This window comes from Bactrocera oleae, chromosome 3, assembly GCF_042242935.1.
Source record: "Bactrocera oleae isolate idBacOlea1 chromosome 3, idBacOlea1, whole genome shotgun sequence".
Lineage (NCBI taxonomy): Eukaryota > Metazoa > Arthropoda > Insecta > Diptera > Tephritidae > Bactrocera > Bactrocera oleae.
Window position 1 is genome coordinate 13,578,653 of NC_091537.1, and position 26,342 is coordinate 13,604,994.

The 26,342-nt window shown below is 40.2% G+C and overlaps 2 protein-coding genes across 3 annotated transcripts in view; both read right to left on the bottom strand.

Moving 5' to 3' along the window:
• The window catches only part of LOC106623898 (TOG array regulator of axonemal microtubules protein 1), a 32,653-nt gene extending 20,690 nt beyond the window's left edge, over positions 1-11,963 (bottom strand). Inside the window, exons 1-2 of one of the 2 annotated variants that reach the window (XM_036368507.2) lie at positions 9,152-11,963; positions 343-690 (exon numbers count right to left, since the gene is read on the bottom strand). In XM_036368507.2, coding sequence (XP_036224400.2) covers positions 343-690; positions 9,152-11,482 — 2,679 coding nt within the window. In that variant the 5' untranslated portion in view covers positions 11,483-11,963. The remainder of the gene's footprint in view (positions 1-342; positions 691-9,151) is intronic. The other variant, XM_036368506.2, reaches the window with a different exon arrangement.
• Positions 11,964-15,640: 3,677 nt separating this feature from the next.
• Positions 15,641-26,342, bottom strand: part of ft (cadherin-related tumor suppressor fat) — a 261,828-nt gene continuing 251,126 nt past the window's right edge. The window contains exons 8-9 of the mRNA XM_036368505.2: positions 19,532-24,932; positions 15,641-19,460 (exon numbers count right to left, since the gene is read on the bottom strand). Coding sequence (XP_036224398.2) covers positions 16,697-19,460; positions 19,532-24,932 — 8,165 coding nt within the window. The 3' untranslated portion in view covers positions 15,641-16,696. The remainder of the gene's footprint in view (positions 19,461-19,531; positions 24,933-26,342) is intronic.

Consider the following 26,342-nt stretch of genomic DNA (forward strand, 5'->3'; position numbering starts at 1 on the left):
CAATTATAAGTGCCAACAATGCGGCAGTTACCAAAAATTAGTTAGTTGAGAAATAGTACAACTAAGTAAAACAAAACGTTAGGAAATATGAAATAAATGTTGGTGTACAAAAAGAAGAACGGAAGTTCAGCAATTCTTGCAATACAAAGTGACCACCATCGCATCAATCGCAAACAATGGGCACAGCAGACCACTTGCGCTGCCACAACTGGGCCAGCTGAACTTGTTAATATGCAGGCATTTCATAATTTCTCAAAGCACTGCTGCGGTCAGCAGACGACCACTGGTCGGTCAGCAGGCAGCTTTTGCACTTGTTTTCTTTAGCTTGCTTGTTGCACTTACCCTTGAGCTCTTTGCATGTAAAAATTCTTGCGACAGCAATTTAAGTACAATCGATGCCGCCGGCAAGCGATGCATCAACGCTTTGCATACGCGATTAGCGCCAGCGCCACCCTGGCGACATAGGCCGGTCATTATTTGTGTTGTACGATCCTCCAAGTTGTCCAGTGGCAAACGTGTTATGAGATTGATTAGTAGCTGCTTCTTAGCTTCCGCCACATCGGAATTTCGTTCGGAGGAGAGCAAAGTGCGCAGTAAGCTATCCAAACATGGTTGCACCTGTGCCAATGTGTCGGAGTTGCGTAGAGCTTCTTCGAGTTGGGCGACGCCCTGCAAGCGATGATGCCAGCTCTAAAAGTGTAAAAAACAAAAAGACAAAAAAAGAAGATGTAAAGGAAAAAGCAAATAATGTGTCATATATGCAGTACCACCAGGCTTTGCGAGTGTGTTTTGGCTTTCAGCACTTATTTAGCTTAAGGGAATAATATTTTAGGCAAGCGCTGAAAGCTAAACCGCCGCAAAAGCCTGATGTGTTGTAGCTGTCTGAGCTTTTCACATTAATCAGAAAGTAAATGACTATTTCTATTGACTGCTGGGTATATTAAGTTTGCCATGAAGTTTGTAACATCCAGAAAGAAACGTTGGAGACCCCATAAAGTATACATATAAATGTGAATGATCAGCGTGACGAGCTGACGAAGCTTGTAAGGAAAGCTTTTTCATTTGACGAGATATCTTCGTCAAATTTGGAATGGAATCTTGTCCAAGACAATAATGAAATCTCCGAAGAAATTGTAAAGATCGGCTTACTATAGCATACAGCTGTCATACAAACTGAACGATCGGAATAAAGTGCTTGTATGGAAAGCTTTTTCATTTGACGAAATATCTTCATCACATTTGGTATGAATAATTGTCTAAGGCAACGGTGCAATCTTCGAAGAAATTGTTAAGATCGGATCACTATGGCATATAGCTGCCATACAAACTGACCTATCGAAATTCTTGTGTTTTTTGTATATGTTGCTTTGGCTACTTTTTATGTCGTTTTAAGATTAGTTTACGTGCTTCTTAAAATTTACTTTTTATCAAATACAGCAACTTAGTCATTATTGCATAGTAATTGTTAGATAAGTGAATTTCCTCAGACAACAAAGCACTTAGGTTAAAGTGAAAGGCATTGTTTTTAAACTCATGGCTAATTGAAAATAGCCTTGATCACGCGAAGCACCCATAATCGCCGCGCCAATCAACAAAATGTTGTCATTGCAAAACAGTTAAGGTTGAAAAAGAAAGCGTGCGGAAAATCGGCGGAAACCACACCAGGAGCTGCTGTCCTTTGATCGAAACCATTATGCGCAGTTTCAACAATTTGCGTGCAATTTTCTTTTGTCTTCATGCTTCCTCTCTTCTACTCTAAAGTAGTTCTAAAACAATGTAACTTAATTTGAAATTGAAAATAAAAATACCAACAACAGTTTTCGTTCTTTCAAATATTATGTAACTTTCAAGTTTTAGTGCGGACTTTATGTGCAAATATGAATAGAAATTTTGAATTTTTTCTATGAAAAAAATTTTATATTGCCATACTTTAATAAATGCCATAAATCTGTGCGGCATTAAGTAGCGAATACAAGAAAGTAAATTATATTAATTAATTTCATATTTATTATTCTCTTTTCAATATTTGCATTTTGCTGTCATTGAACTCTGTAATTGCTTAAGTACTGACACGTTCTTTTTGCCATGTGCCTCGCCTTCATGCACTCAGATACGTATACGTATTTATATACTATCTGTTTACCCAATCACTACCGCGAAAAGTTGCTGTCAAAAACCCAACCTCACGTCCATTTTCCACCATAAACACCAGCGACTGTCTTTAATCGATATCTTATGGTGTTGTGCCGAAAGTCAATACTACACTGCACCTATGTGTTAGTGTGCCTCCTTTGAATTGCTTTAGGTACTACTATCTATTAGTTAATGGGCTTTAGTGTGGTTGTGGCGGTGTCTTTTATGCCTTGCTATAAAAATCTTCAAGGTTAATGGATATTGTTGTGAATTTTTAACTCCTTCACGTTTGTTTCAATTAGTTAGTTATTTATAATTTTGCTTTAAGAGCATGAAAGTGTTAGTTTCGAAATTTTATGTTAACTAAAGATAATGAAGCGGTTTTTTTTCTTTAAATGCTCCAAAAACTCAATAAGCTCATATAACCTAGATAGCGTTCTTGTTTCGACAGGACTTGGAAAGAGTTTTTAGTTTTTTAATTTAAACTCTACAAAAAACTCTAAATATATATATATGTTATATGTATGCTGGTGTGCTTTTTAAAGCATGTTCAAATAATACTGAGTCAAGCACTCATAAAACTCCCTGAGAAGTTTTTTTAGTAATGCCATATTTCTCCCTTCTTTCGGAGGCACACGTCTTCAACCTATTGATAATTTGAAATACCTGGGGCATATCCTTAATAGAAAGCTTTCATGAAAGCCAAATACTATTGAAGAGAGAGTAAAGTAGGTATCAGCTGCCTTATATTGCTAGAGGTGCTATGGGGAAAAGGTGGAAATGCTCACCAAAGGTGGTGTTTTTGCTCTACGAAAACGTAGGTAGGTAGGTGTATTTGTCTGGTTAAGGGCGCTCGAAAAGCCTACACTTCCTAAGAAACTTAAACGTGTCCAAATAGCGACTGTCATCCGCATCCCAGGTACACTACGGACTACACTAACAATAGCACTTAATGCCATTTTACACATAGCCCACGTAGAACATTGCCGGCTGGTGTATTGCTGTGAAGTGCGCTACAAAGCTCAGGGAAGCTGGGTATATGAAGCGGTTCGAACAAGAACACGCCGAAATTATCTCATCCTTCAACTGCATTTCTGAAAAATTGTATCACTGCGTTTCAGAGGTTACTCGTATCGGCCTTTTTTATGCCCACATATCGACGAGGGACATATGGATGAGGAGAAGTGACTGGAGTTGTGAGCATTGATCTATGATGGTTTATCAATTTATCCCAGGTGCTTAATTAATATGATAGAACCGGCTTATAATGCAATTACCGAGCTCGAGGTGAAATATAATATTTCACTTCCGGTATGAGTTCTGTGATTGTGATGGTGCCTCAATAAATCGGTCACATTTGTTATGTTAATAATTGGTAGATGAGTTGCTGCGAAGGTTACTTTCAGACTCCGGAAAACTGGACACATTAGGGGCCCCAGAAATAACATTATGAAATCTTCACTCGCTTCGACTTCATCCCTGATAACTTGGACCTTTGCGCCACGAAATCTACACCTGGCGCCATCTTTTCCTACATACAAGTATATACCTTCGAGCGCTATGTGAGTGAGGTGGAGGTTCTGAAGAAGAGGACAATGAGCTTTTTCACGGAAGGATCGAAGCTCAAGGTGAAGGTTAGAGGAGGAGTCTTCTGTCGGAAACTCTCAATCAAGACTGCTAGATGACTGTAATGTCTTTCAAGTAGAAGTGGCAGCAGATATACTTCAGGTATGCAGGATGTGTAATTATTAGACAGTGCAATATGCATCGCATTTTGGTTTACATTACTAAAATCGCTTGAAGCTCTATACAAAATCAATCAGCTTAAATTTAGGGCGTATATTAATATGAGCGGATGCAACTCTCCCTACGAATATACCACATTTTTCAGTTTTATTTATTTTATTCAGCGTCTGAAACCGCAACTAAGAGGGATATTTACATGTTTCCGTGACATTAACCCCGATTCATATGCAAACGCGTTATCGTTTTCCACGCCACAGCGGTAATTCCAAGCACTAACAGTAAATTTGTAGCAGAGCAATTATTCATGCAATTTTATTTAGCAGCAATAGCAAATGACTTTTGCTAAATACATGAAGAAAGAGAGAGAGAGTGTGAGAGAGCGCACGAAGCTAAGATTAGCGTGAGCCAACGCCAGCCGTCTATGCTTTATATAGGTGTGTGTATGTGCGTAATAGATGGTGGCTACTGCGTTGGCGACCAATACCAATTGAGGTCAGCTGTTTTAGGGCCGGCAATGCTTTGCATGAATAACCGGAAGTGCTATTATGAGCACATGGATATCTTTGAACGGATGTATGTTGGCGTATGTACGTAGGAGTGCGTACGTGTAACCGTGTATGTGTGTGTGGGTGGTAAATTGCTCACATTTGTGGTTTGCTGCTAACGATGTGTGTGTGTCGATGCGAAACGGAAGCGTGTTAATTGCATGCATTTTTCACAAAGAAACTAAAATTGCGTATACGCCGTGTTGTACGCGGTGCTGCGTTCTCTTATTGCAGCGGAAATATAAAATGGCGGAAACATGCATATATGCAGATTACTTTTATTTTTTTTTTTCAAAATGACACAAACACAATATTACCACATTTATTTTTATGAATTTTCATGAAAATTCTTGCATAAAATTTTGCGACTGCAAATAATTTTCGCCTCATTAGCGCCCACAACCACTAAAGAATATGTCAGTAAAAAGCCAAATAAGCCAGAATATGTAAGAGTACAAAAGATTAAGAAACGGCTGGCAAATAGTTTAATGCTTCTTCGCCTTGCGCGTCTTTCGGCTATTTGAAGACACGCGATGTTAAAGAGTCGCAACGCCGATAGCAGCGAATGACCAACGGGATAACAGCTAAGGAAACATTACACACACATAGCTGTATAGCTATTACAGTGCCACATTGGTATGGAGAAATGCCGGCATTACAGTCACTAAACAAAGCAGGATTCGGGTCACTGCGCAGAGCAAAAGAAATCAAGAGTATTACAAGGGAACGAAAAAAAACTATGATATAATAATAAAACACTTACTAAATTGCCGCCTGCATGCTAATACATACACACACACACACACACATGCACGTAAATGAGTCTCGCAACACAAAGCGCTCTACGCGTGTGCTTAAATAGGAAGGAAGTGGCAGTAAGGGTCGTCGCGTTGACGCTTAAATGTCGGACAGGATATGACGTTGTTGATACAAACGACCACACGCACACATATACAATGCAAACTGAAAGCAAGCGGGCAGTCCCATAAAAATATGAAAAAAAAAATCCACAATGTGGCATTTAAGTTGGTGCCAAATCACACAAGGCACAGAGCGGCGGCATGAGTAATACGAAAGCGCTTTCGCCGGGAAACACCAGCATGAGTGTACGTCCCAACTTATTTTTATTTGGGAAGTAAAGGTAAAAATGTTGCAGGGACACGTCTTATTCACTCGCATATTATATTGTTGTTGTGTATTATTTTGTATTTTCTTGATTATTTTATGGATGCGATTGTGACATGCAGCGGCCATTTACTTTGTGCCGATGCGTTTATAATGTGCTGGAAACTGGGTTAAGAATTATTTATGCCTTTTCTCTACCGTCATCCGCAAATGGCCATAAGAAAATGTAAGTAGAGTAAGTGGCTTAGGTGCTGGTAGCTGTGTGTCAAATTTAATAGTGATGACAGCTGAGTTAAGGTGAGAAATACAAAATATTGAGCACTTTACCAAAAGCCTGAATTTAAAGCACAGAAAATATAAGATTACTTAAAATTGTAAAAAACTTTTAATTTTATTTGATAAATATTTGACTAAATATTCTAGCCAAAAACAATTTAAACCAAGTTCCTATGGATGAAATCTGGGCTGGAGTTGGGTGACACATGATTTTGTTTTTTGGTCGGTTGTCCATTTCCTTGCCAAATTCCGTGAAAATTTCTTGCAAATAAACAAGCTTACCATACAAGGACTTGATTTTGATCGACCAGTTTGTATGGCAATGCTGCGACAATCCGATTTAAACACTTTTTTCGGAGACAGTAACGTTGCCTTGAAAAATAATCTATGCCGAATTTCGTGATGCCGGAACTCTATCAGGATGGGACGAAGTGTCTTCACGCATTCGTGCGCTGAATCTATAAGCTTTGTGCAAGATCAGCAAGCGTTGGACAGCAATCAGCATTTGTGGAGTTGCGAAAGCCTTATGGCTCAGAGTGGAACGAAAAAGGTCCTTTAACTATCTTACTAGCTCTTAGAGAGACTGGCGTCGCAATTATAGGTATCCTAACTAGACACTGTCCCATTGCCACTCACGCGGTGAGGCTAAAAATTTTGGAGCACGCAACTTGTCAAAGTTGCAATGAATAAGATGTGGTGGAAACATGTAGACACCTTCTCCTTCACTGTCCAGCTTTCGTCAGTCTAAGGTTGAAGCCACTCGGTTGTCATACTTTTTACGAACTCGAAGATTTTCCTGGAATTGATATTAACCGCCTCAATAAGTTTGTGGCAGGTTTTAGGCATTTTGCCGATTAGCGATGGTCTTTTTGATCCATACCAAGAAGTTCTGTACTTTACCGAAAATCTCTGAAGGTATAGCGAAGATTTCGGCACGACTGCTTGTCTTGTTCTTGTCAATAGTACGACGATGGCTAGTATATACTTATGCTCTTTTTAATATCAAAAATTCTGGAACTGTTTGAACGTATTTCAATTGAAGTGTAAGTGAGCTAAATCTGAAATCTGTCTGAATCTGAGTCTGACAACACTTTTTGACTAATTCAATCAATTCATTCGAACATCTTGGCCATTGATGAACTGCTTTTTGACGATCTCTAACTATTTCGTGTTCAACAAACGTCGAAAACGACGAAAGGTGTTGTCAGACGGTTGGCTAAAAGATAATTTCATACCAATTGCCGCAAGCATATTTGCATGCATATATATTTAAGTATCTATACACTCTAATGGAAAGCTTACGAGTAGCAAATGTTAGCTTTAAAGTCTATTTTAACGGTAAATTTCCATTTAATTATAGAACAAAACTGCCGCAGTTATTCGTCGTCATTTCAAATATCGAACTGCTTTTACTATGTTGCTTATCAGCTATTCATATCTAATATTAATTTAATGTCTACCGTTAGGATAACTATAAATACGAACAGCAAACAAAAGTACACAAACGCAACTACATATTTCCTCATAGTTATACATATACTTGTATGCACATATGTATTTATATCCTAGTGACCCAGTTCTGCGACGGATGAAAGAACAATTTTGTAGTTCTAATTTACATACATACATACATACATATAAATCCACGCATACATATAAGGTATATTTTCGTTTTCCCATTTCTTGTTGTAGTTTGTTTGCTATGATGTATGCGCTTAGTTGTTAATTTATATTGCTTACCCGCGTCTGGTCTGTATTTAAAACGCTCCAACTCATATACACATGTGGATTTATGTGATTTTTAGTTACTTGTGTAAGTGTGCTTATACAAATAGATCTACATACTATGTGTGTGTGTATATACCACATGTGGTTGCTTGTGTGTGTGTTTGTGCGCTTCACTGCGGAATTATTATTACTGGTCATGCATTTGTAAAATTACTGTTGTGTAAATTGCACAATTTTTCCCGCTACAACTTGTACATGTTGCATATTTTTCGGCGCTCGAAGTATACCACTAGGAAATCGCAGCACAATTACGGGAAATCTTAAAGTATACATCTTTTCGTAATTTATTGTATGTAATGTGATTGAGAGATGATTAAAATTAAAATATTTTTTATTTAAAAACAAGCAAAAAAGGTTTACTTCGGCTTCACCGAAGCTATAATAGTTTTCACAAATAAAAAAAGTTGCTATAAAAGAACTTGATTTTAATTCTTCAGTTTGTTTGGCAGCTATATGCTATAGTTAAGCGATCTAAGCATTTTCTTCGTAGTAAATATGTATCGCTGCTTTGGTTGAAAATCCATGCGAAATTTCTTGGGAATATCTTGTCAAATGAAAAGGCTTTCGATACAAACACTGTATGGTTTCGACGTTACCTTCTGGGTGTTACAAACTTCGTGGCAAATTTAATATACCCTGTTTAGGGCATAAAAAAATGTTTATCAGGAATGATCTATCGAATTTGAATTTTTGGTCGAAACATACATATATGTTATTGTCATTATATACTTCGTAGAGCTGCTCTTTCCATTTATGGCATGACATATTCGACTAGTTAAAGGTCTTACAATTTTTGCATCGACTCAGAATGGTTCATAACTTTTATGATAAGTTTCTCCATACTATAAATACGTATGAAGCTTTGCAATCGGCTACCAAGCTACGACCAGTCTGAAAAAATTAACTATTAAATCTGACGCTTGTGATAAATTTTGTCATCCTACATATTTATGGTGTATTCTAAAACAATCGTTTTGGAAATTTGTATGAATTAATTTCTATCATATTTTAATCTCATCTAAAATCTAAATCTTAACACTTTTTATATTTATTGTATAATATTTCACAGAAATTAATCAGACAAGCTATCAAATTTAAATATTAATCAAAGATATTCCTGCTGGCCTTCTACGTATGCTGAGAACGAGTGCGTGTAGTTGCAATACTGCAGAGTTCCTGCATATCGTATGCATATATATTAAGTGTATGAGCGTTTCGCAACTTTATAGTGAAAGTGGCGGTCGTTGCAAAAACTTCGCTATAACTTTATGCCGCAGACAAATCTATGAACTACGGCGCAATAAATTTAAGTTCATATTTCACATGCAATTCAAGCATGCATTTTTATTTTAGTTATTTTCCTGCACAACAAGAAGTTGACGTCAAGTGTGAAATATCGATTGCATTGTAATCGTTTAACCTTCAGCTGTAGACAAAAAGTATAAACATACCGTTATGTGCATTTTTTATTGCCTACATTATGTATTATTAAGAGCAAGTAATCATATGTGTCATATAGCGACTTCACTTTCACTTACCCCTGAACGCAAATCCAATAATGTGTCATAATCGACAATGTCCAACTCCTCCCACGTCTTTGGCGGCAGCGGCGAAGGTGTCTGTGTACGTGGCGCTGATGTGGACTTAGCCAACGAATTGGCATCCACCTCGCCAGCAGTCTGTGCTATGCTCTTTATCGACTCGGCGCGTCGTGCGCTGCGTGCACGCACGGGCGATGGATCACGTTGCAAGTTATGCATCACCTCAATGGGTTTGTGTGGCGCCTTGGGGCTAATAATGCTGTCTACGGGACTAATGCTGAGTCGCTTGAATGGCGAGTGTGGCGATAAGGTGGCACTAGTGCCGGCACTGCCGAACGAGTCTTGTCGTTTTGGTGGTGACTGTGAGTTTGTTGTGGTCGTTGAGGTTGAAGTGCTTGCGTTGCTTGCGGCGTATGTGGCAGCGCCATCTGTTGTGTTGTTTGGCGTTTGGGAACGCCGTGGAGACGCTGCTGTTCTCGGACGCGTTATGGGTGAGGGCGCTGCTGGCGGCAGCGGTTTAGTATTATCGTTGGTGATTTCCACACTGAGTGCCATGGTCTTGTAGCCTTCATCGGGCACTGGACTGCTCGCGGCGGAGGTAGATGGTGTGCTAATGATTGTTATTTCAGTTGTTGTAGTAGTTGTTGTTATGGTGCGTTGCACAGTTTCACTACTGTCACTACTACCACCTCCACCGGCGTCAATGGCATTCTGTGTACCGTTCTTTGTGGCGAAAAGTGTGTGCGTTTGATTCACAGCAGCAGCGTGCTCATTGTTGTTTATGTTATTGGAATTGTTGGCATCGCTGTCTGGTGTGCGCATCTTAACCACCTCACCACCGAATGTAACGCGTTTCGGTGTGCGTGACGGCGTCGACGGCGTTACTACTGTATAATATTCGGGGTTGTTGCGCTGGTGCGGCTGTTGCACTAAACCATTTGAATCTTCCTCCAAGTCCAGCTCAGAATCGCTGAACAGACGTACAACTGCGCTTAGCTCATGCGTTGAGTCGTGTGTTGCACTTGGCAAACGACCGCATACAACTTCATCTTCTAAACTATTTGGATAGGTGTCTAGAGATTTGCGTGGACTCGAGTCTGTATCGGCTTCTGTATCGAAATCATCGTCCTTCGCCTCCAGTATACGCATTGTTAATGTGTCATCATTGATCTTGATCTCAGTCTCCATTATAACTTTACCCTTAGCTGCTTCCTCGAGCATTTGTTCTTCGTCTGAGGAACGCCAACAGCTGGGTCCAGACTGCTTGGAAAGCAGATGCCATGTACCAGTAGCATTGTTGGCATAAGCTTGGTTAGCATGTCCACTACCATGCCTATTCGCACCATTAGCCATTTTTGCTCCCACGCCATAGACATTACATAATAAATTGAACTCTCTATAAGCACTCTTTGACATATACTCCCGAAACTCATCCTCACCAACTAATTCTTGTAATTTTGAAAGCACTTTCAATGTAATCTCCTGATGCGTCACCTGGCCCATCTTCTGCACCAACATCTCTACAGCCGTCCGTAGTATGTAGTGACGCTTGCCGGTGTGCAGCGTCGATTGAACCAGCGCTGGTAAGGATAGCATAACACCGCATGTTAAGCGTCCACCAAACGGTTCATTTGTGATCTTCTGGTTTAGTCCGATATCGAGTATCTGTAGCAATATCGTTTCGGGCATAGCTGTTTCGGCGAGATACACGCGTAGACAGTCTAGTGCGCCTTTCCTCACGGTAGGCGCCTGATGCCCCAAATTCTCCACCAAACGTGGTATCAACGGATCCATATACGCGTCTGCTTCCGCGCGCATTACCACTAATACATCGACGAAGACGCGTAAGGCATGCTGACGCACCTGCCACTCCGGATCGCGTAGACGCTCGAGAAATTCACCGAAAATTTTGTTGGGATAAACATTGACGGGTAGTGTACGCGTACGCAATATGTATTCCCACAAAGGCGTCAGTTGCACAGTGGCTGGTCCAGAGGTGGCGGCGCGATGTAGCGTGCTGGCGGAACCACAGTGCTTGGTTGCACCTGAGGGTGCTGTCGCAGTAGCATATTTTCGAAGTCCATTTCGCCGTTGTTGCAGTTCATAGTCGCTACTGCTGGTGTTGCCACTACCAGTACTAAGTGTGCCATTGCCGTTGCTGTTGTTGTGCTGCTTACCACGTGTTTTTGCGCCTCCTAAGGTTCCAACGTCATCACGTTCGTAGATGTTGTTGTTTGCGTTCACTTCGTCCTCATCATCGTAATCGTATGCGGTGTTGCTGCCGCTGCCACTGTTCTCCTTACGCGCAAACATGCGTCGAAAGAACATACTATTTTAACAGTTAGATTTGAGCAACTTCGAAGTTAAATTATTTTGAGCAACCGTGTCTTATTTCAAATCAAATTGGATTGTCTGAGTCACGCGCTAACAAGCTTGAGTGTGCTATCACGCATTAAATTTAATTGTCATTTATTATTTTACTGCATTTAAAAACTTACTTCTTCAACACTTTATTTTTTACACGACTTTACCAAGAGCCGCTATTTAATCGGCTTTGGTCAGCGCCATTTTAATTATGTTTCGTCACGCTCTTCTGCATCCGGCTGCTCAGCCCTTAATGCTGAATAAATGCACTGGCCACTAACGCCCACTCATTCACTCACACTATTTTTATACAGTCCTTTTTTATTTCTCACTACTCACTTAATTGCATTTGTTGTGGCTTCTTTTGTTCACTGCGCTTTACTATTTTAGCATATTTTATCCGTGCTCGTCCGCTCACAACTCGTGACTGCGCTTACCGGCGCTACGCATTTGACTTTTGTACTCTCATAACGGTGATAAATGTTGCTTCTGATGAATGGTGAACCCTCAGTGACCGTTAAGTATTGAATTGTTGTTTAATACGCCGGACATCAGCTGACAGTGTTGCCAGTTTGGTGGTGTAATTGGATTTAATTGTAAACGTTAAAAATATGGTATATGTATTATGGTTCATTAAAAGAGTTCGTAAATTTCACTAAGCCTAACTTCATTGTAAAAGAAAATCTTCGAAAAACGTTTATAATTTATTGAATATGGTTTATTTACTTTTCGGGTTTGATTCGTTTTCAAAAACAAAAAAAAAAATTATTGTCTTATTTAGTTCTACAACATTTCTAGAATATTGTCCTAAATTTTTAAGCTGATCCCAGTAATAGTTTTGAAGGCACAGCTTTGAAAAGTCACTTAAAACTTTAAACGCTTTTTTCTCAAAACTGTGTTTCCAAAGTCGGTTGTTTAGATTTCTCGCGAACTACTCAAACGAATGAAATTTTACACAAGTCTTCAAGTTATCCTTTACAAGGTCTTGAATTCAATTACAATTATTTTCTTTCAATTACAATTATTTAAAACTAAAAGACGCCGAGAAATTTTCACCAAAATTAACGTTTTTTTAAATGTCTGCAAATATACAGATTTCACTTTATTTGTTTTTTCTCCAGTTATGGTCTTTGTTCAAACACGTATTTTTTTATTTACTTTTGATGATCCTGTCAGCAGTTCTGCTGTCCACGCGAAAGCACCTTTTTTCCGAGGGACTGCCGGAAATGACGTCGTAATGATCGAGTTTTGAATATTTTTCTTTGAAAATTATACAAAATCTTTATAAAATATGTATATTCGGAATTATAAAAAGTTTGAATAAAATATTTCATTTTTTATATGAAAAAAAAATTATTGATAGGGCGTTTTTTGTTCGACGAAACCCTTAATAGGATATCCACATTTTAAGCTGTCGGGTTCTATTTTTATTTCAACGGTGTATAGCGCCATTTCGACCAAAGAATCTGTTTCGCTAATGGAATGCCAAATATTGTGTAGGTTAAAATTATATAAATAGCAGTAAAGCTTATAACAATACATTGGTATTATTTTAATAGAGCCTGCAAATGTCTCCAAAAAGTCTCAGTACAAAGCAAATCTCCACACATGTATATGGTATTTACAAAAAACTAACCACAAACTATTCCTCTTTTACCCATAGTTACCACATATTTGGTCACATGCGCAGTTTAAGCTTATTTGTTTACATCCTTATTTTTTTTTTAATATTCTGTTGGCTCAGTCGTCTCTAAGAATTCAAAAAACTCGCTTTGTTTACAAATTGAAATGCCGAAAACAAAACAGTCAAAATACAAAGTAAAGGATAGGTAAATACAAAAATTAACATAAAACAATTTATTTTTTAAAAAAGGGCAACTTTCCTTTTTTGAAAAAAAAAAATAGTAATAAAAAGTATCAATTGCACTCGGTCTTGGTCTTTATATTTTTCGTGTGCAGAAATAATGTATCTTAAATATTTATAGAGTATTCCTACCAGTATAACCCCCAAACTCAATCTCAACGAAATGGATTAGACAGGAAACTGCCGAGTACCAAAACTATTGTCTGAAATTAATACGCAACCTAACCCGAACTCCAAATTGTGCAGCTCCATTGTTTTTTTTTTTGTTTTTTTGTTGTTTTTTTTTTTTTGTTTTGTATTGACCAACATTATCGTGTCACCAGTCGAATTTGCCTTAATTATTCTCATTCGCTTTGCCGGGCACGCTTATCGCTGTGTCAAAGTATGTCAACTAAATATTCGAGTGTAATTTAGCCGTAAAATTGTTACAAGTTGAATTATAATTGTGGCAAACGAATACTAAAAGCCTCGCAAATTGTCGTGACACAAAAAATAGTGCATACATATTTACAGATATGGATATTCCATAAGTGCAGGAAGAGAGGAAATGGGGTTTGCAATATATAAATGTTTGTCATACAAAATGGTCTTCTACTTCAAGTGACATTAATTCGCTTATGCAATATTTTATTTGTCAATATTTGTATGGTAAAGTAGGCGATCAACTATAATTAAAGATCTAATTTATTTGTTAATATTTAAAGTTAAACATAAAAACCTTAAAGTTAAGCGTAGAACCCGTCACTATATTATATTCAAATCGAAAATTCGAAGCCATAATAGCTTGTTTTTAGACTTTGTATATTTTTATGTGAAGCAAAAATTACCGAAATAGTACTAAGATGGCCGACAAAAACGAGTTTGTTGTCTTGTTATGAATTATTGCACTTTTAATATACTTCACTCCTAAATGTAGGCAATAGTTCACACACTATCAATCGTTGAAAAGTTCGTGTCACTTCGAAAATATGTCATTCGGCTAATTGCTTGAGTTTTCTGTGCGCCTGCTAGCTTGAGTTAGTTTTGTGAAATTGAATATGATGCGGAAAACATACACAGACACACAAACACACTTCCAGAAACAAACTACAACCACTACTTGTTCACGCTGTTAAAAATTTCCAAATGGAGTCGGCAATTTTGTTAAATTTACTTAAAACAGGTTTCAGTGCGTTTGAAACGGTATATTTATACCTTGAACAGGACGTATTAAGTTTGCCACGAAGCTTCTAACACCCCGAAGAAAACGTCAGGGACTCAATGAAATATATGCATATATAATATATATAAATGATCAACGTGTCGATTTAGCCATGTCTGTTTGTCGGTATATACGCGACTTAGTTTTTCAAATATCGATCTGAAATGTTGCAAACGTCCTCATTTGTCGGAACCACCGCTATCGGACCACTATACCCTATAGTTGCCTATTAAACTGAGCAATTAAATTCATGTCCTTGTATAGAAAACTTTTTTATTTGATAAGATATTTTCACGATATTCGGCATGGATCATTGTCCAAGTCAACGCTATAAGCTCAGAATAAAATTTCCCGTTCAGACCACTATAGCATTTAGCGGTTGTACAAACCGTGCGATCACAGTCAAGTCCTTGCGTATATATGGTAAAATGTTTCGCATTTGTGAAGTGTGTTATACCTTCAATGCACCGAGGTTAACGATTTTTTCTAGTTTAATTTAATTTTACTATTTTTAAAGTTTTGCATGCCATTAAGCACAAAATAAAACGATTTATATTTATTTTATTAAAAATTTAATATATAAATTTTATTTGTTCGCTAAAATTTGTTCTTTACATTTATTTAAGGCACTTATAAAATAGTAGAGAATTAAATTTCTATTCGAAAAAATGTTTCTTTTTCATAAAAATCAGTTTGCATTTAAAGAAGTCGCCTCAACTTTGTTAAAATAAATGAGAAATTAACTTGTTTTACCTACTAAAATAATTTTTTAAAATTAAAATGATTTTATATAAATTAAGGGTGTTGTTGTATTATTAAAATGTTTAAAATTTAGTCTAAATATCATTTAATAAATTATATGAATTTATTAAAATTTTTTTAATTTAGTCAAAATATCATATAATAAAATGTTTTCTTTATAGATGCAATTTAAAGCTTTTTGGAAAACTGCGTTTACACTTTTAAAATAAAGCTGTTTTTAATGAAAATTTAAATTTTTGAAAATTAAAAAATCTTTTTAAGTTTTTTAAATTTTTTTAATTTTTAATATATTATTAATTTTTAAAATCCTTTTAACTTTTAAAATATTTTTAATTTATTAAATGTTTTTAATTTTTAAGTTATTTGTCAAAGTTTAGAATTAACAGTTTTTACTTTAACTTAATTACGCTCGCTTTGTTTATAATTTATAATTACGCACGCAAATCTTATGGCAAGATTTCATTTGTATACAATTTCTAATTTTTTGAAATACATTACAAACAACACTTTTAATAAATGCATATAATACATATTTATGTTACGTTGAATTATTTTTAATATAGCACACAAAACACTTTACATTTATGCCGAGTAGTAAAATTACTTATTTCTAAAGTTAAAAGCTAGAGTTAATTGGTTGCTAAGTCTAAATTAATTAAATTATTGCTCATAAATCTTAAACTAAACAATAAACTAACTCTATGTGCTAGCTAATAGGTTAGGACACAAGCCTTGATACAAGGCGATAAACACAATTGGTCTTAGTGCAAAATTGAATTATATATGTATGCGCTCAAATAAATAAGGCTAAGGAAATTACATACCAACTAAGAGTATGTGTGTGCTTCGAATGTGGTGCTAATACTAACTGCTAATTAACTGAGGCAATAGATGATGTGTACAGATGAATTCGCACGAATATTTGGCAGTAGAAGTAAAGAATGCATGTGTTAAAAATCATTTATAAATAATTGCTGTACATTACGCTTAGTTGAAGATTCAGATTAATGCCAAGTATAAACTCGAATAATGAATAGTTTATGTGATTAGTCTATTGGAATACGCTAAACTTGTGTAATTAATTTTAATTTAATTTTAATTTTCGTTGTAAATCTTAAAGTTTATAATTTGCGCATATACAGACATGGCATTCAGCAGTCAGACCTAAATATTAGTGTCAGCGTTGTTATGAAAGTTCTAGTGAATGGCAGAAGTTCGAAGTAAACTAAACAAACTAAAAGGCTAAAACTACATAAATACACTAAATCACGTATTTAGCTTTTCCCTCACTTCGCTTTGTGCTGACAGGAAACTCTATGCCCTAAACTACTTGCTATACTATGCTAGCCTACTATACATATTCTTCGGAGTTCTTTTGCGTATTTCCTGGCATGCATAGCGTCGACTGTAACTGTTGTTGCTCGCCCACCGCATCTGGCAGCTCTGTGATGTCTTTAATAACACCCATTAAACTTTCGAAATTCGGCCCCCAGTTGAGCAGGTAATTCCAACCGAGACTCGGTTGTGATGGTGAACCCGGTCCGTTCAGTTGTCGATAAATACCGCCCATGCGTGTTGAGATGTCATCATCGCTGGCGACTAGAGTGCTGAGTGAGCCACGAAAGGACGAATCGAAGCCGTCGTATGAATGTGGCGGCATCGGTGGTACTTTACCCATGCTCGGACCCACACCATCACCGCTCATTGCACGACCGACAGCACTACGATCTGGGCGATCGTCGGACACCGCTTTGTTTGTTGGATATTTTGCATCACCATTTAGACTATTGTTATCATACTCGATTTCCGAACATGTGAAACTATCGTTGCCGCTCTCATCCGTTGACGAAGAGCTATGCGCATCCACGTCGGCATTGTGTAGACCACCGCCGAGCGCTATATGATGAGCACCACCTGGCACACGTGGTGCTTCGCTACTAGATGAGACGGCGTCCAGTGTTGAAACTAAACTCGAAGTACGCGGTCTGACATTTAAACGTTCGATCTCTTCAGCGGTGAGACCGATGGGTGCCTGTGCTGGCGACTGCGCTGAAACACCGGGCTTTTGTCGACTTGCGCTAGAACTCTGCCCGGATAATTGTGACATAACTGGACTATTTAGACTACGTTCGCTATTGCTGTGCAGCGCATCCTTGCCGACACCGCCCGAACTAGAGGTGGTGGCGAGCAGTGCGCTTTGTAGCGGCTTGCCTGAGATGTCATGTAGTGTTAGTATACGCGGCTGCTGTGAGCTCAATTCGGAGCTGGGTGAGAGTCGCGCCAAGGGTGTGCTTTGATGTGGGCGTGGTGTACTTGAGGGTGGTGGAGGTTGACTAGTTTGAGGCGGCACACGCGGTACGAATGGTCCACCAACACCAATGCCGTGACGTGGTGAATGCCGGTGTTGCTGTTGAGCGGCCGTGGCTTGGTGTTTGTGATGTGTGTATGATGCGACTGGCGCTGGTGTAGCTTTGTATTTGCGTACGCCACCAGCCTCTCGATAGCCCTTGTAATGATAGACGATGTCGATGTCAGATGGCGCTATTGAACTGGCGTTTTCCAAGTCGTAATGCTCTGGATACTCTGAACCCAGGTCAACAGAACTGGTATGATCGTGGGGATGATGTGCTTGGCTGGGCGGCGGTATCGGTGGGTGATGTTCATCTCGTAGTGGCGGACTCTTGCTAACCACCTCTCTTTCGATTATATCCGGTCGCTGTGGTCGCTGTTGTTGATGATCATTAGAGTTAATTTCACGTTCTTTAAACTTCTTCGAAATCAATTCGGGACCGACCATATGATGGCCGCCGACACCGCGTATTAAGTCACCGCTGTCTACATGATAACTGACTGGACCATCGCCGGCATGCACACCTCTGCCACGGGACAATACATGATCTGCTTGATTCTGGGATGCTGCAGCACCACCGCTATGTTTCAATTTAAAACCGGGTACGCCGCAACTTAGACCACCAATTTTCTCTTGTTTGCCTCTGAAACGGTAAATTACATAGGAACCCAAAATGGCTACAACGAGTATCACAAAGAAGACAATAACAAGTGTAATGCCTATGCTGACGGGATCGGAGGCTTGAGCCGCACCAATGCCCAAATCACCACTACAGCCGAACGTCACTTTTCCGCGTATTAAAACATCGTTGAAAACGCTCCCCGAGCCGTTAAACGGTTGGACTTCATTATTGATTGTAAAGTTGGCAATGCAACCCTCATAGCTATTCGGTACGTTATCTTGTGGATAATGTTCGCGTCGCACGCCAGCTATAGAAAGCACCGTTAAATATGGATCGAGAAAGTCGTGCACGCCAGCCGAGTCGAGTTCTTCACCAACTTTGTCGCTATCAATAAGCAAACGTAACACACGGTTCGATGTATACAACGTAAGATTATGCCATTTTCCATCATTTAATTTATCCGGTTTCTGTATGGTCATATTCACTACGCTGTTCTGCTTGGAATAGTAGACTAACTTGCCAGCTTTCAGTTCAACTGCGGTGTATTGTTTGTTGGTTGCGGCAAATAGCAGCAAACCGTCTTCTTTGTAGGTGCGAAAGATAACACTAATGGTTTTTGGTAAATCCACAACTTGCGCCAAGGCGGTGATGTTGTCACTATTAACCGTAAATCTTCTACGACGTGAAACATCATAAGACCATATATTGCTGGTAGCATACAAATTGTCCAACAGTTGCATGCGACGATGTTTTTCCGATATTTTAAATTCCACGAAGGCGCCATTCGTAACCGTAATTGGCTCCAAAGAGCTGAAGCAATCTGGTGAAAGCAAACTGGCGCCACATTGGCACATCGCTGTATGCCAGCGGTCCATGCAGGTACCAAAATCACCACATAGTGATAACGCAGGATCGTTGGGTGCACTTTGCTGACATGGACCGCCATTGGTGTTGCGGTTGCAAGTGGGCAGAACGTCGCGCTGTTTTAGTGGATTACTCATGTTTAATGGTCGTCCATTAACGGATACGCTGTGCACGCAACCAACCAGATCGTCTGAATGTATCTGCCCCGGACGCTCCAGCACTGGATCCGCCGATGCAAGACCACCAATAAGTAATGGTTGCTTGTTGAAGTTCAAGGTACTGCAGAAAGGTTATAAAAAAATTATTAACAAAAGGTATTTATTAAATTAAAGATTTTTAATTAAACGTACCCAATAGGTCCTACGTCCTGAGCATAGCAGCTGGCATCGCCAGGTCGGCATTCCTCGCATACATCACCATTTTCCGAGCACTTGGCAACACTTAATGACATGACGCGTCCGTTGCGTGTAGCTGTGACTTTGTGCCACTTACCATCAGCTAAACTTTCCATGCTATTGGCACCCACGACTACCGTTGTTATTGCTGTACGCGCACCACCAAACGAGAAGAAAGCTTTTCCTTTCACAATTTCTATCGCCACGAAGTCAGAACGTCCGCCCGTTTGCATGCCATAATTGTAGAGCAATAAACCGTCCGGTTTAGTTGTAGCAAATATGATTGAAATGTCATTAGTAGCAGCATCCAATGTTGGAAACGACATGTATGACAGCTCCTGAAAACCAAAGGTGGCACGCTCGCAATGCCGTCCATAACGACCATCAACGCAACTGCACTTGTAACCCGGTTTTAAGCTGACACATTGTCCACCATGCAAGCAGGGATTTGGGCGACATGAATCGGACACATGCTCACATTGATTACCGCGATAACCCGGCCGACAGAGGCAAAAGAACGATGCGCCGTCCGGACTGTGCATGCAGGATCCACCGTTACGGCATGGGTTACTCGTACATACATCACCACGGTGTAGCTGGCAGTTTTTACCGTCACGGTTTGGCGGACAAATACACTGAAAGTCATAGGCGATGCGCCGACATTGCGCATTCGCTTCGCAGGGATTTGGCGAGCAGGGATCCTGTTGCTTGTCGCACTGCTGACCAGTAAAGCCATCGGGACATTTGCAGCTGTAATCGTGCGAAACACGTGGACCACTGAAAATTAACGACGGACTATCTATTATATTCAGTGAGTGCGTGTCGTGCACTTGTATCTCTGCCGAGCACATGCCACCGTTTTCACACGCATTGGTTGTAGCCGAAGTGCAAGGACTGTAGCCGATAATTACGCCACCGGATGCTTGCAACAAACGTTCAATCGAATCAAGCTTCTTATTCACACGTTCGAGAATGTAGCGCGGTGTACGATAGGAGAGATTAGAGTTACGTATTGCTAGTATGAGCTCTAAGTCTCCGTCTTCTTCCCCTGTATTGCGTATGCTATACAATTTGAGTTCATCACTAGAATCCATAGCGGATTTGATTAATTCGACAAAGTTGCGATAGTGTGTGGCTAGGAAGAACTCAGCCATCATTTCACGAACCAATATAGTAACGGATTGCTCTACTGCAGCATTGTCAAAGTTTTGGAAGCCAACAGTGACCGTAGACACAACGTCGTTGTGTTTACCATCATTGCCAGTTATGGTGTAGGAATAGCCGTTGACGGCGGTCTTCTGTGTAGTGTACAAGTCACAGGCACTTGGTATGGTGAGTATGCCTAATGGACTCGACTGCGCATTCGCCAAAATTTTACATCTATAATCGCCAGTTATATCTGGATCATTAGGGTGCACATCAGCTATTTTACCGATAGTAATGTCGTTATTGAATGTGTTGAGCAACACGTGTACCATACGTGGCGAGGAAGGACTGTCATTCTGGTCTAGCACTTTAATTGTAAGCACGTGTTGTGCGCGCTGCTTTGGTTCACCATTATCTTCAACCTCTATCGCAGCTTCCAGCGTTGGTGTTGTTTCGCGGTCATAACTCTTTGTAGACTTCACAAGACCCGAGTGTTTGTCGATCGCCAGAAATGATTTATGTTTACCACCAACGAGATAGTATGTGAAGGGTCCACCGTTCGGTGGCAGATCAGGATCATTCGCGGATAATGTCATAATTGAGGTGCCGGCCGGTTCATTTTCCGATATGTAACCAATTAGACCATTGGGTGCAAAAGTTGGACCGTTATCATTTACATCCTCTAGCTCGATTTTAACTGTTGTTGTGCCAGTTTGTGGTGGCACACCTGTATCGATTGCGCCCACAACCAAATTGAAGATCGGCACAGTTTCACGGTCTAAAGCACGTGCGGTCTCAATATCACCACTTTGTGGATCAACTTTGAATGTTTGATTTAAATTTCCATTGATTATGGAATAGCTGAATTGATTATTTTGTAGGCGTACATCTTTGTCGACGGCTTTGACGCTAGTCACCTTGGTGCCTACAGGTGCAGCCTCTGATATACGTGTCGTGTAGAGTGATTTCAAGAACTCCGGTGGATCATTGCCATCCTGTATCGAGATGATGACTTGTGCCTCATCAGTGTCATTACCACGTATACCGCCATAGTTCTTTGCCATAACGGTGAGTACAACACGGTTTTGAGTCTCGCGATCAAGATGACGTGAGACATACATAATTCCGGTCATGGCATTGATAGAGAAGCCCTTATCATTGCTTGAACCAACTAACAGGTAATATATTTTTCCATCTTCGCCAGCATCTTTGTCTGTAGCTTGTATGGAGCCAACAGAGGTACCAACCACGGCCGACTCGGACACATCAAAATGGAAGACCGGCTGCACAAACTGTGGGTAATACTCGTTAATGCCTGTAATATGCACGATTACCATCGCGGTGCTGTGCATCGGCGAATCTGGATTAGCAGCCATTATCTGCAAATTGTAATCCCGTCGTTCTTCATAATCAAATGATACCGTGGAGACAATCTCGCCAGTGCTCGAATTGATCTTGAAGAGATTTTTACCCGTACCGCTGGTGATCGTATAACGTATTATTGCGTTTTTGGGTGAGTCCTTATCGGTTGCGTGTGCCTTAAACACAAATGTATTTGGTGAACGATTTTCCGGTATAAAAGCGTGATATTCCGACTGATTAAACAGCGGTGGATTGTCATTGATATCCGTCACTATAACTGTCAGCATAGCAACCGCCTTCTTAGGCTTGAAACCCAAGTCTTCAACGGTGATATTCAAGTAATACTCTTGTATGAAATCGTAGTCTAATGGTTTTAGTATGGTCACAGCGCCCGTGTCTTTGTTCATATTGAACTCTTTGCGTTCATTGCCACCTGAAAAGTAATATGTTAACATGCCATTCGGTCCATCGTCCTTATCTGAAGCAGTAACAGTGAGTATAGTGGAGCCAATTGGTTCATTTTCGGGAACTATAACTTGATGACTAAGCGCGTTGATCTTCGGTGCGTGTTTGTTTTCACCAGTCACAATTATTGTAACACGCGTTTCGTCTGCCAACGGTGGCACGCCGCGATCAGTGCCGCGTACTGTAATCAAAAACACTGTATTCGCTTTAACATTAAGTGTCTTCGATACAGAAATCCAACCATCGTGCTTGCTAACCGCGAAGTAGTCGGAAGCATTGCTCTTCACCAGTGTGTAATCGATCTCCGCATTCACGCCGTAGTCGAGCACGTCCACTGCATGCACCTTGATTAGACGCAGACCACTCATTGCTTGCTCGGGGACTGGTGCAAGATAAGTAGCCTTCTCAAACTTTGGTGGATTATTATTGGCGTCTACAATATTGATGTTAACTAAACATTCCGAGTTTAGCGGTGGCTTACCGTTGTCTGTGGCCAAGACGATCATCGTGTACATATTCTCCGGTGAGGTTTCATGTTGTGAATGCTTGTACTTCATGGTACGTTTACTTAAGATCTCACCTGTGGCTGGATCGATGGTGAATAAGTCGGATGGCTGTTGTAGTGAATATGAAATAAGTGAGTTCGGTCCTTGCTTATCACGATCCGTGGCAATAACTTGTCCAACAAAAGCAACAGATCGTTGTAGTTCGGGAAAGTTGAAACTATAATAGCTATGCTCGAACTCCGGTGCATTATCATTCTGGTCCTGTACCGTGATTGTAATGGGAGTTTCTGAGCGCCAAGCGCCATCGGAAGCGACGATTTTCAGGAGATACTCGTCTTGCTGTTCACGGTCCAAATAGCCGGCAACCGTGACATTACCGCTGATAGCGTCGATTTTAAATTTCTCACCTGGATTTTCAGTAAAGCTGTAGGTAGCATTTGCATTGACGCCAATATCCAAGTCCGATGAGGTCACTTGTATTACGAAACTGCCAATATTTGCATTTTCCGTTACATTAACGGAAAAGAGACGTGTAAACTTTGGTGGATTATCATTTTTGTCCATGAGCGTAATTTGTACTGTCGCAGTACCGGTGAGTTGTGGCATACCTTGGTCTACCGCTTCCACGAGAAGCTCATACGAACTAATCTCTTCGCGATCTAAGCGCATCGTGGTGTAAATTTCACCCGAATCGGAGTCAATTTCGAATGTACCCTCAAAGTCATCAGCAAGCCGATATGACAGTTCACCATTATCACCCGAATCGCGATCGCTGCCGTGAACCTTCACAATAAATTGTGGCGGCGGTTCTTCTTCAAGTATTTCAGCAAAGTAGGTCATCTTATCTATAATAGGCGCATTATCATTGGCATCGGTTACATTGATAGTCAACAACATAACACTACGCAATCTTGGTTGATCTGAGTCTGAGGCTTCCACCCATATCTCATAAGTGTGCGCAATTTCATAATCCAAACCATCTTTACCGACTGTTAATACGCCAGTATTCGCTTCAATGTGTACCGCCTTACCGATGTTACCACCAGCAATGGCATACTTAATATTACCCGCAGCAGTCTTTTTCGGCGACTCGGCATTGATAGTGGTAATAACCTTTCCTTCCCGCACATCCTCCGACAACATAAATTGTTTAGTGGCGATGGAGGAGAATACGGGAAAGAGCATGCCCGGCCGTATCAGTACAGTGAGATCTGCACTAGACGATCTAGACTCAGTACCCTGATCCATGGCATGTAAAACTATGCTGTAGATCGTGTCGAAACTAGTGTTTTCACGCGCACCTAATGGCAGCTTCGCCTTAATCACGCCACTCCTCGTATCAATTGTGAACTTATCGATATCCTTGCCACTTATATTGTAGGTTATAAGCGCATTGACGCCATCATCCAAATCGCTGGCTCTTGCGCCAAACACAAATTCACCAGCCTTAATGCGATCGGGCACATTCACATTGAAACTGGGCGCATTAAAGTTGGGCGTATTGTCGTTGACATCGAGCACAGTGATGGTCAGATTGACTGCGCTAGCACGTGGCTCAGTAGCCGAGCTGTCTTGCGCCATCAGCGTCAGATAATAGACAGCAGTCTCCTCGCGATCAAGCATGCTGGCCGTAGTGATCTCGCCCGTTTCCGAATCGATATGAAATCTGTCGATGTGCTCGCCCAGCAGCGTGAAGCGCAGTTTCGCATTAGCGCCGCTGTCCTTATCCATAGCCACGGGTTGCAGTACATTCGTACCGGCGGGCAAGTTCTCCTGTACATTGGCCAAATAGTATGGGCGCGCAAACTCCGGGCTGTGATCATTCATGTCTTGCACAATGACACGCACTATGCCGGTGCCGGTCAGCGGTGGGGAACCTGTAAAGTAGCAAGCAAATAAATAATCAGTATTGTTAGCAATTGCGCAATGCAGCATCGCATATAAATTATATTTTTTGGACAAATCTTAGATAGCTGAACAGCAAATGCGACGGATATGATTTGCATGGCTTATTGCTGGTGGAATTACAACAAAATTGTGTGTGTGTGTGCGGTTTTTTTTGCAACAAACTGTTCGAGTCATAAGTGAAGAAATGCGAATTTAAATAGACCAAGAGCAGACACGTAAGGCATCTTGTAGCACATGTAACTGCTAACGAAAGTATCATTGCTACAAGATGCTCATTCCAGTCAAGTTCGATATCTAGATAAAAACTGGGCCTCAGCAGCGTGCTGGCTGCTTGCCTTGTGGCCGGCGAAACAATACATTTTACGCGTTCTAATTTAACGAGCAAATTGAAATATTGCCATAAAAGGATGAGCAACCAACCGCAACGATTGGACAATATGCAAAATAAGCGGTGCACCAACACACACACACACATGCAAACAAACACACACTCACTCATTCACTTACTCGCTCGCTTATAGTGTATGTAAAACATTCAAATTCTTGTAGGCCAGTAATCAGCTTTTATCCGTTGTAGTTATTGTTGCATGCATGTTGTTGCATACAGTCGATGGTGGTCCCTTTTATTAGATGCTGCAGTGATTTGTTGCGCATTGGCGCGGGTGTTGTTAACTCTGGCGCAGAAATCGCGCCAAGCTCTAATTAAACCATCCATGTTACCGGTAGCATGGTGGTGCCAAAAAAGGGTTGCCGTGTTGTAAATGCAATTTGCTATTTGCTGGCAATGAACGGTAAACCGCAATTGCTAGCGTTCAGTGCACATAACGGTCATGACAATTATGCATATTTTTTCAGTTGTAGCAATATATACTTTTTTTATTTGTTTATGGCTAACAAGCGGAATGTGCTAAATAATAGAAATTCGTAGCGGAAATACAACTCTGCAATATGGAGTGGAGGCAAAGTGGCAAAATATAGCTCATCGAAATTATTATTTTTTTTTGATTTTCCTGTTCATAAAGCATGGTTTATGACTTCAAAATTATATTTTCAAATTAGGTTAGGCTAGGTTAGGAGGTCGATCCTAACAAAGATCTCACTTGGACAGCTAGGACGCCGGTTTGTTGTGTTATTTTAAATTAATATATAATATAATAGATCATAGCACTCTGTCTTTTGGTTCGCCAAAGGTAAGATTGCCGAGATGTTTCAACCTCAGCCTCGCAAAGGCTGGACAATAGAGAATAAAGTGCTTGGATCTCTCCAACTCACTCTCCGCCATACAACTTTGACAACTAGTATCCGACAATTTTAGCCTTACTGCATGAATGCCTACTGGACAGTGTCCAGTAAGTACCATCACCGAGGATTGCGGCAAG